General features: G+C 40.6%; 1 protein-coding gene across 4 annotated transcripts in view; it reads left to right on the top strand.

Annotated features, from left to right (window-relative positions):
- The first annotated feature begins 1,643 nt into the window (after positions 1–1,643).
- The window catches only part of MRPS31 (mitochondrial ribosomal protein S31), a 29,159-nt gene continuing 4,267 nt past the window's right edge, over positions 1,644–26,535 (top strand). The window contains exons 1-6 of one of the 4 annotated variants that reach the window (XM_033410094.2): positions 1,644–1,911; positions 5,414–5,698; positions 11,096–11,251; positions 12,023–12,163; positions 14,943–15,022; positions 18,185–18,328. In XM_033410094.2, the coding sequence (XP_033265985.1) occupies positions 1,787–1,911; positions 5,414–5,698; positions 11,096–11,251; positions 12,023–12,163; positions 14,943–15,022; positions 18,185–18,328 (931 nt within the window). In that variant the 5' untranslated portion in view covers positions 1,644–1,786. Of the gene's footprint in view, positions 1,912–5,413; positions 5,699–11,092; positions 11,252–12,022; positions 12,164–14,942; positions 15,023–18,184; positions 18,329–26,535 lie in introns of all 4 variants that reach the window. The other 3 variants (XM_012537601.3, XM_033410096.2, XM_033410095.2) reach the window with 3 other exon arrangements.

Consider the following 26,535-nt stretch of genomic DNA (forward strand, 5'->3'; position numbering starts at 1 on the left):
ACTGGGATATAGAATGATTTTGTTTTTTTCATTTTCATGGCAGGCTTATCGAGTCAGTTAGTGTAGAATTTCATGAGACATTTAGGCCAAAGTCACTGATGTATGTCAGGACCTATTTCAGTTGATTTGCTGCCCCTTGCCCAAGGCACATTGCTCTAGAAAGTGCACTTCAAGGGGGCACTGGGAAGAAAAGGACTGGTGAATCAACGCCAGAAGAGAAGGAGGACGAAAAACATTTTCTTTTAGGCTATGTTTTTGTCACTTTCATAAATGATTGCTCTGGACAATTGCACAAGTTATGGTTTTTCAAAGGGCAGATCTATTCTTACTTTTCTCAGAATGTATTGAAGTTCTCTTGTGGTTTAATTTGTGGCCAGTTAGAACTACTCTGTTAATTATCCGTATTGTGGTAATCATTTCATGATGTATGCAAGTCAAATCATTATGCTGCACACCTTAAACTTAACACAGTGCTGGTTATCAATTATATCTCAACAAAACTGGAGGAAAAACAAACACCCCCCACCCCCAAACAGAGTGCATTTCTTGTAGACAGAAAAAAAAAAAAAAAAGGAAAGCATCCTTGAGTGTACTGTGTTTAGCATTGTCACAAAAGTTCTGCCAGGGCTAGTGGATCTTAGCAAGATCTGTTCAACGTAACCTGTGTTTTCAGCATCACAAAAAATTCCCCACCAGGGCTTCTCTGGTGGCGCAGTGGTTAAGAATCCACCTGCCAAGGCAGGGGACACGGGTTTGAGCCCTGGTCTGGGAAGATCCCACATGCCGTGGAGCAACTAAGCCCTTGCGCCACAACTACTGAGCCTGCGCTGTAGAGCCTGAGAGCCACAGTTACTGAAGCCCGTGCTCCGCAACAAGTGAAGCCACCTCAATGAGAAGCCCCAGCACGGCAACGCCCGACACGCAGCAATGAAGACCCAACGCAGCCAAAAATAAATAAATAAAATAAATAAATTTATTTAAAAAAATTCTCCACCAATCTCGCTTCTTTTTTGAAGCGTCAGGGAAAATGTTGATGCCAATATTCAGCCGACAGTATGGAATTCTAAGCTAGAGGTTGGCATGTGACCTACCAGCCGGCATTTTTCACCCGGGTGTGTACGCTCATGCCCTTCCAGATCTGAGAATCCCTCATTTCTTCTGGGCCACTGTTCACTGCCTTCATACGGGACAGGAGAAAGCCAGGTCCTTCTCTTGCATTTTTTTTTTTTTAATTTCTAAGGCCATTTTAGATCAATGAAACATATATGTCTCGTGTTTTGATTCTCCGTCAAAAACAGACTGAAAAGAAACACTAATTTATCGGACAGCATGTCCCATGTTAATTTTGTTTTTTAACCTCCTTGGTGGCCATGGATCATTTCGAGAATATGATGAACGCTGTGGATCCTCTCCCCCAATGCCGCACAGCGGGGTCTGTTCTGCGCCTCATCTTACTGGCCCCATCGGCAGTATTTTGCACAGTCGATCGCTCCCTCCACTCTCAGTTCTCGGGTCAGGGCCGCGCCCCCAGCGCCACCCCCTTGCTGACCTCAGTTGACTCCACCTCTGGGATGGGGCCAGAATCGCCGAGGGGGGGAGGAGTCGCCTGGAGACAGCGGGCTCGGCTGCGGACGAACCCGGAACACAGTTAGCAGCCCCTGTTGTCAGCCGGCGCACGAACGAGAGGAGCGCGTCGGGTTGGGGAACGGAAGCGGGAGCGGGGGGGCGTGTTTGTCAGAGGACGCGTCGTCGCCCCTGTGTGCCCAATTCTGTTTGTTTCTCCGCGATGTTTCCGAGGGTCTCGGCTCTCCTCCCTCTTCGCCCCTTTTCCCGCCTCCCTTTGTGCTCCGGAGACCCAGAGGTATCGGCGGCCGCCGTCGTGCTACTCGCTTCTCCGCATGGATCTGTCAGGTACTGCGTTGCAGCGCTGTTGGCCCGGCAGGTCTTCAGGCAACCCCTGTCCCCGATCCTGCACATTCAGTTCTCTTTCTCCGGCTTCCTGGAGTCCGTATTATGATCCGCGGGATCTTAGAAGCCGTCGCTTTAAATCTGAGCAAAGGGAAATCCCAGAAAGATAAAATGACTTGCCCAAGGTCGTGGTGACAGGCCTGGTCCGCCTGTGCTCTTTCTGCTACATACCGTGCCTCATCTCTCTTGCCACTTCTCCCCTCATTTTATCCAGGTTCCAGAAAGCGAAGTTGTTTTATTTTTTAATTCTTTTTAAATTTTTTGCCTCCCAAGTCTGTGATGGTTTCATTTTTACCTTCATTATTGAAAACGCTTACCGTGTGCCAGCCCTGGGGTTAAGCCCCGAGTAACACAGTCCTGCCGTCGCCGAGCTTAGAGTTCCACCACGTAGGCAATTCAAGTGTAGTGGAGTAATCGCTGAGATAGTGTAGGTAGCTCAGAGTGCCGCAGAATTCATTGAACTGGTAATTGCTGGGTGAGCAAATCGAGACGCCTGACCATTGCAGGAGAGGTTCAGAGTATCCCTTCGGGAAAAGAAGCCTGATCAAATCTAAAGGGGGCCCAAGGGTTGGAGTTAGCCAGGCAAGAAGAAGATTTGCAGCATACTTGGTGTTGGTATTTATTCTCTGAGAACTCTCATGATTATGAAAACTTAATTCTCCGGCATATATATTCCATGCAGATCAGTTGGGGGCCCTTTTGGTTAAGTATAGCCCTGAAGCAGGTTAGGAGCCGTGGGGATGGGAAGAAGTAGCTGGATGGAAAAGAATTCACAGGTGAAATTGCTGGGATGTGATATACGATGAGGTAAGGGTAGGGCAGTCCGAGCAAAGATATCAGCTGGCTGCTTGGCAGGATTAGGGTACCATTAATGTTAACAGAAGAATGAGGACCAGCTTTGAGAAGGCTTTTAAAATATGTCATAATTTTTAGAATACAAAAATAGCTATTTATGGTAAGAGGCCCCTTCAGTACAGAAGAGTGAAAAATGGAAAGTCAGTCGGAGAGGCAAGCTCTTGAATGTGGTCTTGGATGTGCTGCATTTGAAGTGCTGATGAGATGCTGTCAGTGGAAACAAGCCCAGGTGGGAGGTTAGGGCTAGAGTTTTATTACTTTAGTGTTATGGAGTTACTTCCTTATACATGATTTTCCTGGTATAAATATAGGTTACTTTCTGTAGCACTAGAGCAGTCTTGGAAGGAAACATTGAAGTACGGGTTATATGTGAGATTCTTTCTCCTGATTGCCACCTTTCTGTTATAATACCTTTAGTATTAATTTAAGTTTCACATGTAAAATAATAGAGCATTTTCCTAAATTCAGTGGTACCACATATTGAATATTATAATGTGTCCGTGTACTGATTTATTTATTTATTTATGGCTGTGTTATTTATGGTTTTGTTGCTACACGCAGGCTTTCTCTGGTTGCGGCGAGCGGGGGCTACTCTTCGTTGCAGTGCACAGACTTCTCTTTGCCGGGGCTTCTCTTGTTGTGGTGCACGGGCTTCAGTAGTTGTGGCTCATGGGCTCAGTAGTTGTGGCTCACAGGCTCAGTAGTTGTGGTGCATGAGCTTAGTTGCTTTGCGGCATGTGGGATCTTCCCGGACCAGGGCTCGAACCCATGTCCCCTGCATTGGCAGGCGGATTCTTAACCACTGTGCCACCAGGGAAGTCCCCTGTGTACTGATTATAAGGATATTGGTTAAGCAGTTGGTTTTCATTCTGATTTTTAAGTGTCTGATGTGTTAGCCTGTGACATTTTTATGAGCAGATCAAATAGTTTGTTTCAGCATTTTTGGAAATAGCCATTTCTCTTTTCATTAAAGGCTCCCTCATCTGGCACTACCACTTACTAGCTTCGAGAACTTGAGATACTATTTAACCCAGGGTCTGATGCAGGTTCTTGAGATCAGTTGCACCAGAATCACCTGAAGTCTTGATTAAATTCAGATCTTTGGGCCTGATTCCAAACTTACCAACTGAGAATCTCAGGAATCCATGTTTTAAATAAGCTCCCCAGGTGATTCATATAACCTCTGAAGGTTAAGAACCACTAATTTAACCTTTTTGAGCAGCAGTTTCTTCTGTAATATGGGAATAATAAAACCTGTAAGAGTGTAAGGATTAAATGGCATGTGTAACATAGCTACTCAGATGTGGGCCTCTGATGGGCAGCATCAGCATTACTTGGGAACCTGTTAGAAATGCAGACTCTGAGTTCCTCCCCAAAGCTACTGAGTCAGAATTCCTTGGTGGAACCAAAGAATCTGTGTTTCAGCAAGTCCTTTAGGTAGTTATTATGCGTATTAAAGTTTGAGAAACAGTGCTCTAGCCTGTTAGCTTCATGAAATAGGCACCATGAAATTTCTATTTACTAAGGCATCATCAATGCCTAGTGTAGTGCCCAGCACAGAGTAGATATTCATTATATTTAATAAATGACTTTTTGTACTTTATACCCTCTTACTGAAACTAACACATTCATTAGTTTTTAAAGTTCTTCAACATTAACTCTCAAAAGGTTCTTAATGCCACAAAGTAAAGTTAGATATTTGGGTTCCTTAGAATTGGGAAGTCTTTTTTTGCATGAGTTTGAAATAGATGTGATTGTTTGTGTTGTTCTTTTTCACAAATAAATCTAAAGAAGAAAGCAGAATGACAACTCTAGCCACTGAATGTTCTTTTTTCCTGTTCCAGTTTAGCTCAGTTTACAGATAGTGATCAGTTAAATGGCATGGAGCTCAATGAGAAAGTTGAATAGAATCACACCCAGGAATTTGTTTGAAGAAAGTAACCTTTTTTTTACTGATAGAAATTTCTTTATTTTCATATTGTTTAATTGTGACGTTTTATAGAGGTCTTATATCATGTTAAGAGCAAGGACTTGGCAGTCTGTCAGTTTGGGGTTTGAGAATAACACGTTGAAATTTATTAACCATGTCAGTGTTTCGCAACTTTTTTAATGTCATGGAACATAGACAATGATACTTGTACCAGACCTTGAGATAAATGGGAGGCAGCAACAGACAGGTGCACCAGCGGCCCTGCTCCTCGCCCAGCCACTTCAAGGACCAGGTGGTCAGTATCTCAGCACACCTGTAACTCATTTGTGCTCACCAGCGGGTCTTAGGCCTTAGTGAGCTCTGCGCTACATGACCTTGGCTAAGTTACTCCTCTGGTTTCCAGTTCCCTTATCTGCAAAATGGGGATAATACCTACCTTTTGGAGTTGATGTGGGTATGAGAAAATGTACATAAAATGCTGCACAAGACTAGGCTCATAGTATATGTTCAGTAAATGTTAAATTGCTGTCCTTACAGTTGCTGATAACAGTAATAAGCAAAAGGGAAGGGTTTAATTGAAAAAATTTTAAACACATAGAAGCAGCGTTTTGAGTCCTGTATTATTTTGCAGTGTTTTTTTGTTTTCTTTAATCTTTTCAGGACAAAAAATAATATCCAAAGATATTTTGGCACTAACAGCGTGATCTATAGCAAGAAAGATGAGCAGTCTGTTCCAACCCGTGAGATTTCCAAGGAGACAGAGAGCCAACACAGTGTAAAGGAGAATACGAAAAAAGACTTGGTAAATATTCTTAAGGGAATGAAAGTTGAATTAAGCTCAGTAAATGTACAAACAACAAAGCCACCCAACAGAAGACAACTTAAAAGTTTGGAGGCTTCAACTGTCAGACTTCAGAATGCTGCAGAAGATGCCCCCCAAAAGAGGTAAATTGAATTGCAATTTGAATGTTTTTCTTTGAAAGTAATTTTTGAAACTCCAGTCTTTTTCTTTTAGAAAAAAAAGTTTTTTAATTAGAGAACATTGGAGATACAGAGTTAATGAAGACTAAATATTAGTTTGTAAACACAGAGACTAATAATTAAATGAGAAATACTGTTATTCTATATTTAAATAAGTGGATATCTGTATGGAGTCTAGAGAGAGGGAGAGTAGTGATCTAATTGAGAATTCCACATTCTCTTACATATGCATCACTTTTTTTTTTTTCTTTTGCGTTACGCGGGCCTCTCACTGTTGTGGCCTCTCCCGTTGCGGAGCACAGGCTCCAGATGTGCAGGCTCAGCGGCCGTGGCCCACGGGCCTAGCCGCTCTGCGGCATGTGGGATCCACCCGGACCGGGGCACGAACCCGTGTCCCCTACATTGGCAGGCAGACTCTCAACCACTGCGCCACCAGGAAAGCCCTTCATCAGTTATTAACTGCATTTAATTGCTTCTTTAAGCAATTAACAAATTATTTACATCCTGATTTGAAGGTTGCTTTGTGTCTCTGAAGGACTTCTTTATTTGAAATTTCATTAAAAAAAATTCCACCTAGGATAGAATTTTGTCATGTTAATTACAGCTGTTTTATATTACTTCCTTTGACCAGTAATTATCAGGGCTCTCAGCTTACGTGGTTTCCTCAAAGTATTGTAATTACTTGTGCTTGTCAAAAGAGTATAATATTTTACTGATTCTAAGTGCAATCGGTGATATTTTAGAATTGTGTTGTAGTTTAAATGGCAGTATTTTGTTTTAGTGATATATAAATAATGATTACCCCAGTGACATAGTCAATTCAAGTAATAAGAAATGTGGCTTTAAGATCCCCATCTCTGACTTCTCTTAGCAGAATAAACAGATAGTATAGGTTTCTATTCCCAGAATGACTTAACATTTTAACAGAACTGCTTAGTTTCTACATTGTATCATATTGTATCTAAACTACCACTGGAAAGCATAATTGGGTGGTAGAGAGTAAGCTAATTCAAACAGGCAATGCCCATGTTAAGTACCTTCTCCTCCTCCTTTTTAGAAACAATATAAAACAAATAAAAAATATATACATACGTAATTAGGTAATACTCCCACACACTTTATAATTACTTACGAAGTGTAAGGTTTTTTTCCCAGCTTCCAGACCTGTTCATGATTCATTTTGCTTTTTATTATAATTATACAGTTTAATTAACTATTAATGAAGTGGTTAAAATGAGTTGATTGCTTTGCAAAGCCTCAGTAAAGGTAATTTTTAAAGTTGCTTTCCAATTAGGTATGAATGAGACAAGCATAAAAGTCCAGGAAAATTCTGCACTCAGACTGCTTTGTAAGCGTTTTAAGTTCTTGCTCCATGTTTCCACTTTAAAGAAACCAAAATTGGCAATATTGGAGGATGTACTATGGGTGTAGTATACATATAAGAGATGTATCGATACCTTGGAACTTCTGTCAGTGGTCCTGTGTTCAAAGAAGAGGCTTTGATCCTATATCAAAAGATCGGTGAATGAGATACATTTATTTTGAGTTTTCAAAAATGTATCTTTTAATGATTCCCACCCCCCTCCACTCCCCTTTTTTTTTTTTAAGGAATCCCAGATGCAGAGAATTTGGTTCGTCATTGTCTTTGATTCATGATGTACTGTCATCATTGCCCCGCGCATGGCCCGCTTTTAGCTCGTTTATTTGTATTATATGTCGAACACCCTCCCCCATGTTGATACAGTTACCATGGATGCATAACAATTGCCCCCAAATTCAGCAGCATAAAACAGCCTTTTTTCATGCTCACGGATTCTGTGGGTCAGCAGTTTGGACGGAGTACAGTAGAGATGGCTCACCTCTGTTCCGTGATGTCTGGGGCCTCAGCTGGAAGACTTGGAAGTTTGGGAGCTGGAATCATCTGTGGGTTTGCTCACTCAGGTCTGACAGTTGATGCTGGCTGTTAGCTGACACCTTAGCCAGGACTGTTACAGAGCCACCTATATGTGGCCTGGGCTTCCTCACTGCATGGTGGCTGGGTTCCAAGGGTGAGTGTCCCAAGAGAAAACGAGCCCCTAGGAATTTGTATCGTTTTATGACCTAGCCTTGGAGTCAGACTGGACACCGCCACTCTCATTCCTGTTCCATGTTGATTTTTGAAGGGTTCTTGCTTTTTCATCACAGCAACTGCTGGAGAACCATCTTCACAAAGATATGGTGGCATTGAAAGGAATGCGGTAGTCTAATGTTGAAACTGTGAACTACCTTGAGTTAGTAGTTCACACAGTCACTGACAGACGTGGCTGATATTTCCCTATGGTACTCCAGGGTGCCTTAGGGCACAGTTTGGGAACCAGGGTCCTGGTCTACATTGAGCTCCCCGTGAGAGGCCCTGGGACCACACCTTTAAGTTTCCTAGAATTCTTGTTGTCTGAAGGGCACTCTAAGGCACCATCTTCAGTCTTTCTAAGATCTTAACAGAGGGTTTTACAGTCATGCCCATGGCTTTATCTTTAGACCATTTTCCTAATGCTGCCCTGGATTTGATCTCTGTACAGAAGCCATTTCTAAATTTTGGCATCATTTGCTATCTGGAGGGGCTAAGAATGAGAAATGTTTTCTTTTGATCCCAGCAGGTCTTGGCTCCTTTATGTGGGACAGTTCTTTCTTCTCTCTCCTCTCACATTTTACCATTGGCCACTAAGAAGGCAGGAGGCACCTTCAGTGTTCTGTCTGGAAGGCTCCTTGCTAGGGCGTCCAATTCATTGAGCATCTCTCTCATTTGCCATATTACTTCAAGCAATAATGTCGCTAAACAAAGACCCCCTTTCCTCCAGCTTCCAGTAACGTTGATTTTCCTATAGTTCTCACGCGGCCGCCAGACTCTAACATTTGAGGCCCGAAGCTTTCTCTAACACTTGCCTCAGGATCTCTCCGGTTTCTCCCCTCTGCCAGTACCCAAAACTCTCCCATACATTTTAGGTTTTTTTGTTTTTGTTTTATAACAGCAGCACCCAAGCTCCAGGCTCCAAAATCTGTTCCAGTTATCTATCGCTGCATAACAAACCATCCCAAGGCTTGGGGGCAGCATCTCTCTGCAGTTTGGGCAAAGAGCTGCACATAGTTGTGTCTGCTCCCCTCAGCGTCAGCAAGGGAGCTTCAAAGCTGGCATCTGGAATTCTCTGAAAGCTTTGCCCACGTACAATACATTCCAGCGCTTGATGCTGCCTATTGGCTGAGACCATATTTGGGGCTCTTGGCCAGAACACTTACCCAGGGCCTCTCCAAGTGGCCTGGGCTTCTTCACAACCTGAGAGCTGGGGTCCATGGACACACGTCTCAAGAGACATCCCAACAAAAGTCGTGTCACATTATGTGGCCTAGCCTCACAAGTCACAGGGCATCATTTCTCTCTCATTCTGTTCATTGAGGCAGTCATGAAGTCTCCCCTGGTTTCAGGGGGAGGGGAAATTGCCTCTCTAGATGGGCTTGTAGCAAGGTTTTGGAAGAGCTTGTGGGACCCGAAACACTGCTGTCTCTGTTTTATGAAAGTATCTGCCACAGCCGTTAACCTGATTACTGTAGTTGTCAGCTGTATCGAAGGCAACATTATCATGATAAAATTGACCCCCTGAATAACTGATTGCATCTGGATTGGGCGAACTATAGGTACCGTATGGTTCAGTGTACTTAGGGCTTCCTTGAGCGCAGTTACTCTTGTAACTGCGTGTCCTTTGTAGGGACCACAGATACTCTGCCTGTGGCCTTGTTACAAGAGATACTGGTTCCTGTGGGGCGCTAAGCTCCTGCGCCTGCGCGATGTGGGTCTCCTATCCTAACTCCTGGATGGCTGTGTGACGTGTCGCCCGCGAGTGCTGCAGGGGCTCCCCGAGAGGGACACCTGAGGCTGCCCTGCCAGCCTGCTGTGGTTCTGCCCTTTACCTTTCTGAGTAGTCCGGGCCAGGCACATCAGTGGTAGACTTGTGAGTCTGCATGTATTGTGAAACCTTACAAGACCCCTGGTGGGTGCAGTGATAACCATAGTTTCTAGCTCCTCCTTTAAGTAACATTCTCTTAACCAAGCAACTACCTGCTCTGATTTCAGCTACCTATTCATTAAGGTCCCCTTTCCTCCAGCTTCCAGTAACATTGATTTTCCTACAGCCCTCACTCTCAGCGTCCTTGAGCATTTCCAGGCTCTGACAGTCTCTTTAAGGCCCAGCTTCAGGGATGTGGGAACTTTGATTTGCATGTTAGACATCATTTCCTAAGGTAGAAAGCCAGGTGCAGTAAAACAGTAATTCAGATCCCACTCATTGAGGTGGCAATTTTCAGTGATGTAAAAAATGTAAATAACTTTTTATATCCGGCATATTTTTCTCCCAACTTACCCTAATTTACTGAAGAACAGCTTTTTTTTTTTTTTTTTAGCTTATGGAAAGTTTAAAACCTAAAGTAAACAAAATCGTATGATGTTTTGATAATTATCAAATCTTGCCATTCTTGTCATCTATACCTTCACCCACTTTCCATCTCCCACGTGGTGATTTTATGGTTTTTTTTCCCCAGGTAAAATTTACATACGTTAAAGTATACAAATCTTAGCTGTAGGAGTTTGGCAAATTGATGTGCCCATGTAACCCACATACTTTCCAAGATGCAGAGCATTTCCCATCTTCAGCTTCCCCATCAGTAACCTTCTGTCCTGAGGCAGCCACTGTTCTGATTTTTTTTCACCTTAATTTGGCCTCTTCTAGAACTCGATATAAGTGGAATCATACCATATATACTTTTTCTAATCCAGCTTCTTTCATTCAGTTTCATACATGTTGTGGAGTGAGCGGAGTACTGTTCCATTGCATGGATATATCACTGTTTATCTGTTCTGATGATAGACCTTTGGGTTGTTTCCAGTTTGAGGATATTACCATTAAAGCTTGTATGAACAGGTTTAACCACTTTTATATTTGCTTGCAGCCTGTATTGTTTTTGAAATAAAATGGCATCTAACTTAAAAATCCACTAATTTATCACTTTCGAGGCTGATCCCTCATTCCTCCACCTTAATCTGTTGCTCTGAGTTAGTATTGTGCTTCATTAAGGATCCATTAACTTTAACTTTCAATATTGTAACATTTTTATAAAACCGACACCTAGTGTTTAAGAATTCTTTTTTTAAAAAAAATTTTAGTGAAGTATAGTTGATTTACAATGCTGTGTTAAGAATTCTTGATTTTGTCAGAAATTGAATTGAATGATACTTTTTGAAGGACAAAAAGTTTTCTCCCAAGAAATCATTTTACTTTCCACTGAAGTAATGCCTCTTTTCTCTCATTTGTCTTCCATGTTCTCTCTCAGAAGTGAGTCCCTGAGCCCGGAGTTGGTGGCGGCTGCCTCCGCGGTTGCAGACTCTCTCCCTTTTGACAAGCAGATGACCAAGTCAGATCTGCTGAAGCAGCTCCAGCAGCACGAGGAAGCCTCGAGGGCACAGAAGGATGGAGAGAGACCTAAAATTAGGTTGGTGAATCCAATAGCTGTGTCAGTGATGCTGATATGTCAAAATAGGCTGGCTTCATGTGAGTGATGAGCTACATTACATAATATATTCATTTATACATAAAATATGCCTCATAAGTATTAGCAGTTTGATTTCTTTTAAAACTCGTGTGTTAAGTAAGATTTCAGTTTTAAAAGACCAATTGAATGATTAAACTTCTTTTGAGAAGTTACATAATTTCTTGTCCCTGAAAAAGAAGTGGTAAATTCAGTAATGTTATTTAAAATAAAGAAATAAATAATAGAATAAGACAATTTCTCTGAGAAGTTTTTCTTTTAGTTAAATAATATGCTGGTTTTATGCACAATATGATCATGCATTTTATTTGTCTTTGAACAAATGCAAGGCAATAAATAAATATGGCTAAATCTCAACTTTAATATAGGTTTTTAATCTAGGTGCTAGGTATACAGATATTGATATCTACTTGTCTGAATGTTTGACAGTTTTTCATGAGGGATACTTTTAATTATGTTTTAAATGAACATTTCTGAAGAACATCTTTAAAAGAGAGAAAGCCACATCAGTCTTAGTGGTCTGTGGTATTAATAGGCAACATATAATTTTTTATTTAAACATGACTTTTTGTTCAGTATTAGTGCATAGAAGTGAAGTAAGAATTAAGTGATATGAATCTCATGTTTAAGAAAGTTTATTACTCAAAAAAAAAAAGAAAGTTTACTCTTCTGTAGCTACAATTTCTAACACACTTGACCTTTTTCTTATTTCAGTTTCACTGACATCATATCAGATATGAAAGTTGCCAGATCTGCCACAGCAAGAGTTAGCACAAGACCAGTGCATCAGATTCAGTTTGATGAAGGGACTGATGATTTTGTTGGCCAAGCGAAGCCTGCTGATCTGAGAAGAAGGTATTCAGGCTCTGCAGTCAGTTTGGTTTTGTTTGTTGAACTGTAGATTTACTTTGTTGCTGTGCATATTGTTGCTGTTGGGTGTCTGAGCGTCACGGATGCATTTATATCTGTCTCCTTACTCTCCACGTCCCATTTCCTAGAGAGGGAAAGATGTACTGGGTTTAGCAGCCCTACATTTTTCTATATCGTAAATCAGAATGGGCCCTGCCTCACATTTACCCACGGTGAATAAAGGTCTCCTGATTTAGAGTAAGTGGAGCTGACTGAATTCTGAACAAATGAATGTTTTGCGAGAAACACTATTTTTCATTCTGATGTGTGCCTACCAGTGTAGATTCATGTACTCTCTCTATCTCTATATATAATCATCTTTCTTCATACCTTAGAGAAATAACCCACCATCAGAAAAAGAAAGAAGATCCATTACAATACCTTAAAGTAGTAGATTATTTGTGGCAATCTGAATTTGGTAATTTGCAGTTCTTAAAGATGCTAAGCCATGCCTTACATAGTTTTTTGGTTGTGTTTTTATACATTTATTTATTTTATTTATTTTTGGCTGCGTTGGGTCTTTGTTGCTGCACACGGGCTTTCTCTAGTTGTGGTGAGCAGAGGCAAGTCGTCGTTGCGGTGCACGGGCTTCTCATTGCAACGGCTTCTCGTAGCAGAGCACAGGCTCTAGGTGTGCGGGCTTCAGTAGTTGTGGCACATGGGCTCAGTAGTTGTGGCACATGGGCTCAGTAGTTGTGGCCCGTGGGCTCTAGAGCGCGGGCTCAGTAGTTGTGGCGCACGGGCTTAGTTGCTCCACGGCATGTGGGATCTTCCCTGACCAGGGCGCAAACCCGTGTCCCCTGCATTGGAGGCGGATTCTTAACCACCGCACCACCAGGGAAGTCCTAGGCCGCTTTTTAATGCAGTCATTATATGCATATAAACCCCCTCCCTACTTTTTCAGCTTCTTCCTCACCACCTTCTAATTTCTGATGACAGCTCAAATCATTAAAAATCAATCTAGGGCTTCCCTGGTGGCGCAGTGGTTGAGAGTACGCCTACCAATGCAGGGGACACGGGTTCGTGCCCCGGTCCGGGAGGATCCCACATGCCGCGGAGCGGCTGGGCCCGTGAGCCGTGGCCGCTGAGCCTGCGCGTCCAGAGCCTGTGCTCCGCAACAGGAGAGGCCACAACGGTGAGAGGCCTGCATACCGAAAAAAAAAAAATCAATCTATAATATAGCATTCTGATGTAGTTGCATGGCATCATTTCAAAGAAGACTGATTTAAAGAAGACTAAAGTTAAATATTTTGGGACAATATGTTTTGGTTTGTTTTTTTAACAAATTTAATGCCTTTTCTATCTTATTTATTTATTTTTGGCTGCGTTGGGTCTTCATTGCTGCACATGGGCTTTCTCTAGTTGCGGCGAGCGGGGGCTAACTTTGTTGTGGAGCGCGGGCTTGTCATTGTGGTGGCTTCTCGTTGCAGAGCACAGGCTCTAGGCGCACAGGCTTCAGTAGTTGTGGCACGCGGGCTCAGTAGTTGTGGCTTGTGGGCTCTAGAGCACAGGCTCAGTAGTTGTGGTGCACGGGCTTAGCTGCTCCGCAGCATGTGCGACCTTCCCAGACCAGAGATGGAACCCGTGTCCCCTGCATTGGCAGGCGGATTCTTAACCACTGCGCCACCAGGGAAGTCCCAGGGCAATATTTAATAAGTTAAACTCCAAGTACACATTCTACTTTATTCAATGTCATAGATATAAATATCACTTTAAATTAGTAATTCAAATAATCTTCCAAAGTCACTATAACCCCTGAACTTCCTTTGTTAACTGCTGACCATCTTTTCCAATATTCCTGTACAAATTAATAATCTAACACCCAGAAGGAGCTAACTCAGGTTCCTGAGATTATACATAGAACAAAACCCATGGAATACACAACACACAGAAGACATTCTGTAAGCACCTCCTGCTATGAAGTTCAGTTAGTGTTTGTCAGACCATGCTAAATATTTGGTTCCCCTCCCCAACTGTCACTTTATAGGCTTGAAGGAGAGAAAGAACAGAAACTTTATGTAAATACAGACAGCTTTCTATTATAAAATAACTGTGGGGCTTCCCTGGTGGCACAGTGGTTAAGAATACACCTGCCAGGGCTTCCCATGGCCTCTCACTGTTGTGGCCTCTCCCGTTGTGGAGCACAGGCTCCGGACGCACAGGCTCAGTGGCCATGGCTCACGGGCCCAGCCGCTCCGCAGCATGTGGGATCTTCCCGGACCAGGGCACGAACCCGTGTTCCCGGCATCGGCAGGCGGACTCTCAACCACTGCGCCAAAAGATTGCCCCTGTGCAATCTTTTATAATTTATAATTAAGCAGGCAGTGTTTTTTACCCTTAAACTAAGACAAATGTTGACTTTAACAGCTTCTAACTTAGCATATTTTAATAGCTTTCCACAATGTCCGGTTTTCTAAAACCTTAATATGAAATGGATCAAATAAAAATTGTGGCAAATTAAGCTGATCTTTTCAATTAGGTATTTTGGTAGTTAAATTGTTGTAACTTCTTTGTTGTATTATGATGCAGAAATTCAGGTGAACTTGTTCCTGTTTTTAGTTATCAGTCCTAAAGACGCGGCAATTTAGTTAAACTGTCTGGTGTGGGGCAGCAGAATTATTTTTAATTTTTACGTTGAATATTTCATATAAAATTTTCTTCTCATAAACAATTTTTTGTTGACTGTGTATAAAATATTCATTAAAATAATTTTTTTCTTTTTCAGTTTTAGGAAAAATATATTCAAGGGGAAGAGGCTTAATATTTTTGAGCTTAAGGCAGTTACTGAAGAGGCACCTGAAACAGGTTTGTTAAGAAAATAACACTATTTCTCAGGTGTAAACATTCCATCTTTGGAAAATGTCCTTCATGTTTTGATTGCGTAATCATCAGGTATTTTAATATTCCGTCCTGTCATTGACCTGGATCTTGCTTATTAACGTAGTTGTTGACATGTTAGTGTTGGTCAGATTTCTCCCTTGAAACGCTGCAGCCCGTGAGGCAATGGGAGGTAAGTACCATCAGCCACATGAATCCAGATCTATAGATTGGCTGCTAATTTGGGTTAGAACGTTAATGATCACCTACTATTTGCAACACACCTTTGTACTATTATGTAAAGATAAATTGTGGTGTCTGCCCTAAGGCAGCTTACTATCTAGAAGAGGAGATAGCACTTATAGGTGCTAATTTATTGAAGTGATTTAGAGATTATTTAGGAGATGGGAAGGAGAGCATTCAGGGAATATATTTAGCAGACTTGTAGTGTTTTTTTCTTAACACACAGTGTTTGTTCTCTGTTCTTCCCCCTTTCTTCTTTCGGCAAGAAGTCAAATCCTTCACAGTCACCATTTTAAGCCTAATTAAAAGAGAAATAAGTGTCCTCTTGCTTGACATTATATTTGTTTTACTGATAACTTAATAACTGAAGAAATTCCATACAAATGGTCTTAGCTTATAAGTGACTTTCATTTCTAAGGATTATCAGTTAACTTTTTGGACCTTGGTAGAAATAATTTTATTTTTGAAATTTAAGTTTCTAGGCCATCTTCCAGTGGCTCATTTAATCTTTCAGTTACTTATAAAAACATCTGATTTTCCCACTATTCAATAAACTCCTTGATATTAGGGGCTGGGTCTCACTGATTTTTGTATACCCAATAGCCCCTAGCCAAGTGGCTTACAAATAATAGGAATCCGTTATCTTAAATCCTTTTTTAAACAAATTGAGCTATAAAATAAATATCCATGGAGGAAAGGCATTAATTCAATCACTGTTCATTTAAGCTGAAGATGAAGCTAAGAGAACAACGCCCCCCTTCTTGTACTGTGACAACTGCATTCTGTCTTCTATGATGGATGAAAAGGAAATGCAAAATGCACAGGCGTGGAGAATGGATCACCTCTCCCCTGTTGAAGTGGCAACTCTTTTTTTTTGGGCCGCACAGCCCAGCTTGTGGGGATTTTAGTTCCCAGACCAGGGATTGAACCCTGGCCACTGCCGTGAATCTTAACCACTGGACCACCAGGGAATTCCTGAAGTGGCAACTCTTAAGCTTGCCCCAAAAGGGGAATTTTTTGTCAGGGCAGCTGCTAAGGTTCACCTAATGAACAGCCAGAAGAGGTGATGGGTTCTTGAAGGAGCCAGCTTGCTTTTTTAAAAAGTAAATTTATTTATTTATTTATTTATTTTTGGCTGCTTTGGGTCTTTGTTTCTGCGCGCGGGTTTCTCTAGTTGCAGCAAGCGGTGGCTACTCTTCATTGTGGTGCACAGGCTTCTCACTGCAGTGGCTTCTCTTGTTGCAGAGCACGGGTTCTAGGTGTGTGTGCTTCAGTAGTTGTGGCATGTGGCCTCAGCAGTTGTGGCTCGTGGACTCTAGAGCGCAGGCTCAGTAGTTGTGGTGCATGGGCTTAGTTGCTCCGTGGTATGTGGGATCTTCCCGGACCAGGGCTCGAACCCGTGTCCCCTTCATTGGTAGGTGGATTCTTAACCACTGTGCCACCAGGGAAGTCCCAATAAGTAGATTCTAACTTCTTAAGAAACTGCCACACTCTTTTATTCAATACAGAGCAGCTGTACCTTTACATTTCCACCAGTGATGTTTGGTGGGAATGTGACTCATTCTTTAAAGATGTCTTAAATTTTCAAAACAAATAAATGATTGAAACATGTGATATGATGGTGGTAAAAAGCTAACACTATATTACCTTACTCATAGAGTTGGTTGTGAGGATTAAATGAACTAATGTATAAAAAGCATTTAGCACAGAATAAGTGCCCAGTATGCATTAATAGTATTATCATTGTCATTGTTATTGTAATTATGTTAATTTAACTTATTTGGTCTTTATTAGTAGTACATTTGTGACTTATCTTAACAGACTAAAAATAAAGATAAACAGACTGGACTTTAAAGATCTAAATCACATGTTGTATAAAAAATATTCAGTCATAAAAAGATCTGTGAACAGAATAGACATTTCTTTTTTCCTTTCCAATAGAGGGGGCAGTGAGACTAGCGGTTAATTACCTAGCATTGTAGTAAAAACAAAAAGTAAGGCTTGCAATTATTGTGGTTGCAGTCTTTATATATTATTTTTGTTTCAATTTTAGCTATCAAAGAGTGACCTTTCATTATATACTGGTTTTTGTTTTGTTGGTTTTGTTTTTTGTGGTTTTTTCGGGGGTGCATTGGGTCTTTGTTGCTGCACGCGGGCTTTCTCTAGTTGCAGTGAGCAGGGGCTACTCTTCGTTGTGGTGCACAGGCTTCTCATTGCGGTGACCTCTCTTGTTGCAGAGCACAGGCTCTAGGCACGTGGGCTTCAGTAGTTGCAGTGTGTGGGCTCAGTAGTTGTGGCTCATAGGATCTAGAGCGCAAGCTCAGTAGTTGTGGTGCACGGGCTTAGTTGCTCCGAGGCATGTGGAGTCTTCCCAGACCAGGGATCGAACCCATGTCCCTCTTCATTGGCAGGTGGATTCTTAACCACTGTGCCACCAGGGAAGTCCCTATATACTGTTTAATTATGAGCTTCTAGATCTGAAAATATATTATCAATTCAGAGCTGATAACATTTTTTTAATATAAATTTATTTTATTTATTTATTTTTGGCTGTGTTGGGTCTCCATTGCTGCGCATGGGCTTTCTCTAGTTGTGGCGAGTGGGGGCTACTCTTCGTTGTGGTGTGCAGGCTTCTCATTGTGGTGGCTTCCCTTGGTGTGGAGCATAGGCTCTAGGCATGTGGGCTTCAGTAGCATTGTGGCGGGCAGGCTCAGTAGTTGTGGCACATGGGCTTAGTTGCTCTGTGGCATGTGGGATCTTCCCGGACCAGGGATCAAACCCGTGTCCCCTGCATTGGCAGGCGGATTCTTAACTACTGTGCCACCAGAGAAGCCCTGATGATAACATTTTTAAAAAGAAAGATATTTATATGGAATTGTGTGTAATTTGGATGTTTTTATTCTACAGAGGCAGTACCTTCTCTTTGGGATGTAGAATTTGCTAAGCAGTTAGCAGCAGTCAATGAACAACCCTTTCAGAATGGTTTTGAAGAGATGATCCAGTTGACAAAAGAGGGGAAATTGTGGGAGTTCCCAATTAACAATGAAGCAGGTAAGTCTTAATGCCATAGGTTTATAAAACTCAATGATTGAGATTAAATCTGGCAGATGTTCAGTTGTAGGTTTTGGATATTTACCTGAATTTCAAAACTTTGTGTAAACATCTTTGTGATGTCCTAAAAGAAATCTGACAGTGTTTTTTTAAAAAGAATGCTACGATTTCACTGAATTCTAGTTGTTGGATAAGGAAAATAAAGAAGTAAAATTATATGGCAGAAATGCATCATGAATTTCTGTGACATAGAAGTGTTGAGAACTGCAAATGATGACAGTTTTCTACTTGCTAAAAGCAGGAGATTACCTGGTAAATCTTCTAATACATTAAATACTGGGTATGAGATCATCCTTCAGTTTTGGGGAACATTACAACCTTCAAGTTTTATGTTGGTATCTTTTATTTAAAACGGTTGCATTAATGAGACACAAGTTTCTTGTATTCAAAGCCACTCAAAACAAATAGGTTAGGAGGCTTTGAAATTCTTTGGCTTATACCTAGGTGCTTTGAGCCAGTAATAAAACATTATCTACTTTCCTGGAGATTTTTCTAGAGGTGTTACATCTTCCTCAATCAAAAGGAAAACAGTATTGCTATGCTGTTTATTTTTTATGGCGCCCGTGATGTCATCAGCTAAACATTTCATTGAATTTTTATTGATGTATTTTCAGTTAGAAGGGATTCATTTACTTTTATGGTAAGATTAAATAGAAATAGCAAACACCTCAGGAAGTCTTAGGAAAATGTAGTCTGTATTTTAACCTTTGTAGTATTATGCTGCACTGTAATATTTTCATTTTTGATAACCTTTCATTTGTTTGGATTAATAAGTGGAGTGGTAGCTTAAATAGTCTTATATTTTCATAAAGTAATCTTTTGTATAGGAAAACTTTAGGGACTTATAAATCCTTTAGCAAATTCTTAATCTTTTATATATTTGTATGATATATTCAGTAATATAGAAATTTGCATTTCATCTATTAAATAATGTGTATTTTTTAAAGTATACTTTAAATATTTTTAAAAGTATTATGGCTTCTACATTCTAGAAGGTATCAGAATAAGGTAAAAAAAAAAACAACCAAAAACCAAGGACTTTTATTTGTGTAGGCCTGAGTTCAGATTCCAGCTATGTCAGTTATTAGCCATTTGCCTTTGAGGAAATTATTTAACCTCCTGAGCCTTAGTTTTCTCATGTGTAAAATTAAAGGTACCTCACTGGAAGAATGTAAGAATTAAATAAGATATTGAGTTGCTCAGCACAGTTCTTGGCATATAATACATAGGAATAAATGTTAGTTCTTTTACGCTCCTGTATGACGATAGAATTTTAAAAGTAGCAAAAAAAACTAACAAAATACAATCTATGATATTAAGGGAAGACTTTGTTCCATATTTGATGAAAGTTGGGTGTTCCAGGTCCTCATGGTTCAAGATATGGTTTTAAAACCCAGTATTGAGGTAGAATATGTGACTTTACTTAGGAGAGACAGTGAGTGTGGTGGTTAGAGACCAAGTTCCTGAGTGAGTCTTCATCTCTCACTTCCTCCATCTTATAAAATGATGGGAATAATAATAGGATTATTTTATGGGATTCTTCTGAGAAACAACTGATTATACAAGTAAAGCATTGTTACCATCCTCATCCCTGTTTCTACAACAACGATATTGTGAGGAGATTTGCTTTTATAACTATTTTCTCTTCTATACTATAACATCTTTAAATCTTAGAATATTCATGAGGATACTGTGTATTTTCTAGGAACCACCAAATAGGATAATAAAAAAGCATGAATTGGCAGTACATTGTCATCAGCAGAAAAACATTTAAGTTCATCAGAATCTTGAGTGTCCAAACTCCAAAGGAATTTATCTTAGATTTGACCTCGTTTCTGAGAAAGTGTAATTTCTGAAAAAGGAAAAAAACATGTTTTCTGGTCAGGTTGGGGAGATAAATGTGACAAGTGTCCATATACACTGTACATATTATTGATGCTTTGGGGTCGGAAAGGGAGGTATCTCATTTCCAGCTCCTGAAGGCAATTGTTATCTGAACGAAGAACAGGAAGGGAACTGTGGAAACGTTCCTTGATCACTCCCCTCAGTACACACTTAGGGTCTTCTGAATACTTTAAGAGGACCGGCCTTAGAACCTGGAGCCTCAGCTGTTCAGTAACATTCTTTTATATTTCTTATACTTAAATTTTAAGAGTAGTAAGACATCATGCTCTCTCTCCTAATAATTAGCTTCACGAAGATTTACTTTGATGTTTTTGGGAAAAGATGTTTTGTTGCGTATTTAGGGACTCACCATGCCAGTTTGGGAACATAATACCAAAAATGATAAAATGCATGTCTTGTGTTTAAAATTTACTTCCCAGTGTTGTGTTTTTCTGTTATATAAAAAATTGCACTCGTTTGTTTTGCCACTTAAAATGTAAAAATTGTTTTCCCAGTTTGAAGTAGCTTTTTGTCAGTTTTTAAAACCTGGTTTGTCCCTTCTATGTGCTTTGCGAGCCTAGAGATTTATAAAAGCTGTTAGATGGAATTATTCCCAGTTAGCTTTTGTAGTCTTTGTTATATATTGGATTGATAATAAGATCACTTCTGTTTTAGCTTTGGCTTTATCTAAATTTAATCCCATTTTTACCACTACCCAGTTAACAGGGTCCTGCTCTTGAATATCCATTAGCCATGTACATGCCACCGAATTACAGGTGTTTTGAAATACCCTCCAGGAGTAATTCTCAGTTTAGAGGCTTCAGTGGGCAAAAAAGCTCAGTCATGGATGGCAGTCACACTTTTGTTTTTATTCTTCAGTTGGTTTAAACTTGTAATGTGCCATCCTTTGCTAAGGTATCTGGAATGTGTGCTGTAATATGAGCTAGCAAGAATAGTGAGAAAAGTTCAGAATTACCATAGAACTCTAAAGAGGGCTCTGTTGTCATGTGGGAGGGTATAGTGTGGAGAAAATTAGGGCAAATATAAAGATGATTAAGTATGTGTTGTCTGAAACAATCTGTTGGTTGTTTGAGATGGTGGCCTTTGAACAAGAGCCTCAGAATACAAACAGGAAAAGAAATAATAGTTTTGACAAAATAGAAGTGGAAGCAAGTCAAAGTGAAAGTGACTGAATTTGCTTCAGTGCTATAATACACGCTTGTCAAAAATAATTGGTCAGGGCTTCCCTGGTGGCACAGTGGTTGAGAGTCCGCCTGCCGATGCAGGGGACGCGGGTTCGTGCCCCGGTCTGGGAAGATCCCACATGCCGCGTGAGCCGTGGCCGCTGAGCCTGCGTGTCCGGAGCCTGTGCTCCGCAACGGGAGAGGCCACAACAGTGAGATGCCCGTGTACCGCAAAAAAAAAAAAAAAAAAAAAAAAAAAAAATCAGTCATTTCTATTAGCTGGATTTTACCGTTTATTTGCTGTACCATATTTTTAGCTGTATTCAGTAATATTTAATTGCATTCAGTAATATTTAAAGGAGAATTAGACACAGATTTAACCTGAGTTGATTGTACACCATTTGGGATTTCCTTGTTGTATTTAATTTCCCACACTCTCTTATTTTCTCCTTACTATATTATGTTTCTTTTGTTTATTAAAAAATATTTTAAATTACAGAAATAAATATATTAAAGTTTACTTGCAAAAAAGTTAAATAATATGGCAGAATAGAGAATATACCTTTACCTCTCAGTTCTCTTCCCTTTTTCTGAAACGACCATTGTCAATAGTTTGATAAGTGTCCTCACAGTCCACTTTAAATGGTAGTTTCACATTTATCTGTTGTTTTGGTCTATATGGGACCATAAAATGGAACTATTTTACATATTCTATAGTATGCCATTGTATGGATGCACTGTAATTTATTTTACCACTTTCCTGTTGATGGATGGAGCTGTAGTGAATCTTTTTATACATATCCTTCTGTATATGTCTGAGTACTTCAGTTCCTAGAAGGGTCAAACAATAGGCGTGATTTATATTGCAATAAATATTGGCACATTCTCTTCTAAAAAGATAGCCAGCTGCTCCTCCAGCTGGTAGGATGGGGGCGGGGGCGGCATGGAATGTCTCACCATTCAGCACACAGATTTTCACTTAATTCCCCCTCTTATCAATTTAGTGACTCATTCCTCTTTCTGTTTTAGTTTCTCCAAAAAGTAAACTTCCCATCTTCTTTGGGAAATGGATGGTGTAGTCATCTAGAGATATAGGTAGAAGATGGGAGATCTAAGTATTCCCTAAACCAGTTTTAATTAATCCTCTGTTTTTTTGTCCCTCATCCCCATTCCTAATTTCAGTGGTATATGCTGCCACTAATTCCCGAAGCCTTTGAAGTCTGCTTCTTAATTTGGTTTTAGCATCTTCGACTCAGCTGAGTCAGTTACTACTTATCTGTCCACTGTCCTTCCTCTAACATTTTGCTGATACCTCCTGTCTGTTATTGTTTCTTCTTCTGTTCTCTTTGTCTTTTTATTCCTTTTATTGCCATGTAGTAGATATTACAGGGGAGCAGAGATTTTTAAAGCATGGGTTCAATCTGCTACATTTTAACTAGAAGTCCTTGTTGCTTATCTTTTAACTGTTCAGAACGTCTTCAACCAACAGTGATTTTAATTTGGACCTAGTCAGATCTGTTAGCCTTTTCCTGTTTAATCTATCTGGAACTTATTTTTGTATATAGTATCCCCTCTTTATCTCTTTCTCGTTTTTTCCTTTGTTTTATACTTGCCAGTACCACTTGGCTTTCATTCACTCATTGACTTATTCAGGAAGGATCTGTTCATTACGCCCTGCTGGAACATTCTGAGTTAAAAAGATGGTTGATCTCTCATCTAGGGGAAGAGTAATAAGAAATAAGATCACCTATGCCCTTAGATGCTTTTCCACCTAATATAGCATAGTCATAATTGCTATACCCATTAACTCATTATAACTTTATGTCAGAGATAGTCAATCTGTTAATGATTTAATAAATTGATTATTGAACTTGTGTTAACACAGCTATTTTTAAAAATGATTTGCAAAATTTTCTGTCTTGAGTCTTATATTTTAAGTACATCTAAGGATATTAATAACTAACAACAACAACAACATCTCAATCCAGAAGTCACCCTTGGATTTTTGAGAGCACTTATCACCTTGATTTATTAAGTCTCCAGTGCTACAGACCTTATGTCTTAGCCCTAACATACTCTTTCAAATATATTGAACATGTAAACCTGCCTTGTTTTTCACATTAGCCATATTGGGTTGTTGTTTTTTTTTTAAAGAATAATTGTCACAGGAAACTGTTAGCAGTGTTTGACAATATGGAAAAGACCTTTAGCAAAGCGAGGCTTTTATTTTTCATTTTTTACCTCTCTGGATTGCACTTCTCCCATTCCTATCCCCAGGTGCATATGCCTTAAAAACAAAAGGAAAAAAAGTGAAGGAGTAACAACATGCTTGCTTGGTGGTATAAACTATTGAGAACCATAGAGAATTCTGAATGGGATTCAGAGAAAGATTTTTTTAAACAATAATTTGTCTTATTTTTAAAAAATACGTATGCATTTAGGGAAAGGACTAGAAGGATATACACCTTAGAAGTGATTAGTCTTGGAAGTGACTAGCCTGGGAAAATGTGAGTAGAAACTTTCGGAGGTTATAGGATAGAGAAAACTTCCATTTAAAAAATTCCTGCACAGCTTTTTCCCTGTATTTCATTGACTATGACTACTTTTGTCTTTCACCGTTTTAAATATCTCTGAGATCGTGATGCATCTGGTTATGCTAGTCAGGCATCAGTGAAGGAGCAGTTGTCATTGCCTGTTGTGGATACGCATCCAGATTTGCATTAGGGGCGTCAGAGAGGCCATAGTGGAACACTCTTAAGAAACGCTGCATCGCAAATGTTCTTAATAGACGTTGGAAAGCACGGCTGCTGACAACTCCGAGTTGAAAAGCCAGTTCAGAAGAGTTGGATTCTGAATGTGAAGAAGTTTTAGGAATACTTCAGCCGATCATGTCAATCAGTTTTTGCTACATAACAAACCACCCCAAACTTACTAAAACAACAGCTAAGTTGTAACTGCTCATGAGCTTATGGGTTTTCTGGTTGGTTTTGGCAGGTTGGCTGGGGTGGGTTGTTCTAGAGTAGCTTCTCTCAAGTGTCTGGTTGGTGTCTAGTTGGTTGTCAGAGAAGGCGATAGGAGGGTTATATGTCACTCATCATCTCACAGGCTAGCCTGGGCTGTTCACCTGGCTATAGAAGAGTTCCTAACACAAGGAAGAGCAGGGACTGATGTGCAAGCGCTTTTCAGGTCTTTGTCTGCATTGTGTTTGGTAATGTCCCGTTGACCAAAGCAGGTCACCTGGCCAACCTCAAATTTAAGGGTTGGAGAAACAGGCTGTATCTACCTCTTTATGGGAAGAATGGCAAAGGCACAGTGCAAAGGGGAATGTATACAAGCATAGGAGTAGTATGTGGCCATTTGGCCGTCTAATGCCTTAATTTATTTCTTGTGTGTTTTAGTTTTTATAAAAATGATGAATAGGGCTTCCCTGGTGGCGCAGTGGTTGAGAGTCTGCCTGCCGATGCAGGGGACGCGGGTTTGTGCCCTGGTCCGGGAAGATCCCACATGCCGCGGAGCGGCTGGGCCCGTGAGCCATGGCTGCTGAGCCTGCGCATCCGGAGCCTGTGCTCCGCAACGGGAGAGGCCACAACAGTGAGAGGCCTGCACACTGCAAAAAAGAAAAAAAAGAAAAATGATGAATAGATCTTTAACTGTCCAAATAAAATTTTTAAAATCTCTTTCAATAAGTGTAAGATAATTGTAAGTGATTAGAGAGCATTTTTAAACTTCTTATTTTGAGGTAATTGTGGGTTCACATGCAGCTGTAAGAAATGATAAATATCTCACATACCCTTTACCCATCTTCCCTCAGTAGTTACCGCCCACGTAACCACAGCACAGTATCACAGGCAGGCAGCCGGCAGCCGTGTCTTTCAGCCATGTTCAGATGTCACCAGTTCTACATGTACTCCTTTGTGTGAGTGTGTTTGTGTGCTTAGTTCTGTGCAGTTTTGTCACGTATGTAGATTCATGTAATCACGACCACAGTCAGGATACAGAACAGTTCTGTCGCCTCAAGGATCTCTCTTATACTCTTTCATAACGACATCCACTCACCTCCCACTGCTGTCCTTTCTTAGTCCCTGATCCTTGGCAATCTTACTAAATCCATTTTCCATTTCTGTAATTTTGTCACTTCAAGAAAGACGTACACATGGAATCACACAGTATGTAACCTTTGGGGATTGGCTTTTTTTTCCCACTCAGCATGATTAATTCTCTGGAGATGTATCCAAGTTGTTGTGTGTGTCAATAGGGGTTGTTTGCTGCTGTTGTTTTTATTGCTGAGTAATATTCCATGGTTTGAATGTACCTTATAGTTTGTTTAACCATTCCCCTGATAAAAGACATCTGGGCTGTTACCAGTTTTTGGCTATTACAATAAAGGTGCTGTAAATATTCACGTACAGGTTTCTGTATGAATACAGATTTCCATTCCCCTGGGATAAATACTCAGGAGTGCGGTTGCTGGGTAGTGTGGTAGTTACAGGTTTAGTTTTTTTTTTTTCTGCCGTACGCGGGCCTCTCACTGTTGTGGCCTCTCCCGTTGCGGAGCACAGGCTCCGGACGCGCAGGCTCAGCAGCCATGGCTCACGGGCCCAGCCGCTCCGCGGCATGTGGGATCTTCCCGGACCGGGGCACGAACCCGTGTTCCCTGCATCGGCGGGCGGACTCTCAACCACTGCGCCACCAGGGAAGCCCGTCTTTGTATCCTTTTAACAGATTCTTTCACAGACCAAAAGTCTTCAATTTTGATGGGGCCCAATTTTTCCTTTTATGGATTGTGCTGTTGGTGTCAAATTCTTTGCCAGCCCTAGAACCAGATTTTCCTCTGTTTTTTTTTCTGTTATATATATAGTTTAGACCGTGATCCATTCTTTGTTGATTTGTATGAGGTTGAGGTTCTTTTTCAATTCTTCTGGCACCATTTGTTGAAAAGTCTGTCCTTTCTCCATTGAATTGTCTATGCATCTTTGTAAAAAGTTGGGCATATTCATGTGGATCTGTGTTAGTCTGCTAAGACTTCTATAATAAAATATCACAGACTAGGTACCTTAAACAACAGAATTTACTTTCTCA

The sequence above is a fragment of the Orcinus orca genome, chromosome 18 (assembly GCF_937001465.1).
Source record: "Orcinus orca chromosome 18, mOrcOrc1.1, whole genome shotgun sequence".
Classification (NCBI taxonomy): Eukaryota; Metazoa; Chordata; class Mammalia; order Artiodactyla; family Delphinidae; genus Orcinus; species Orcinus orca.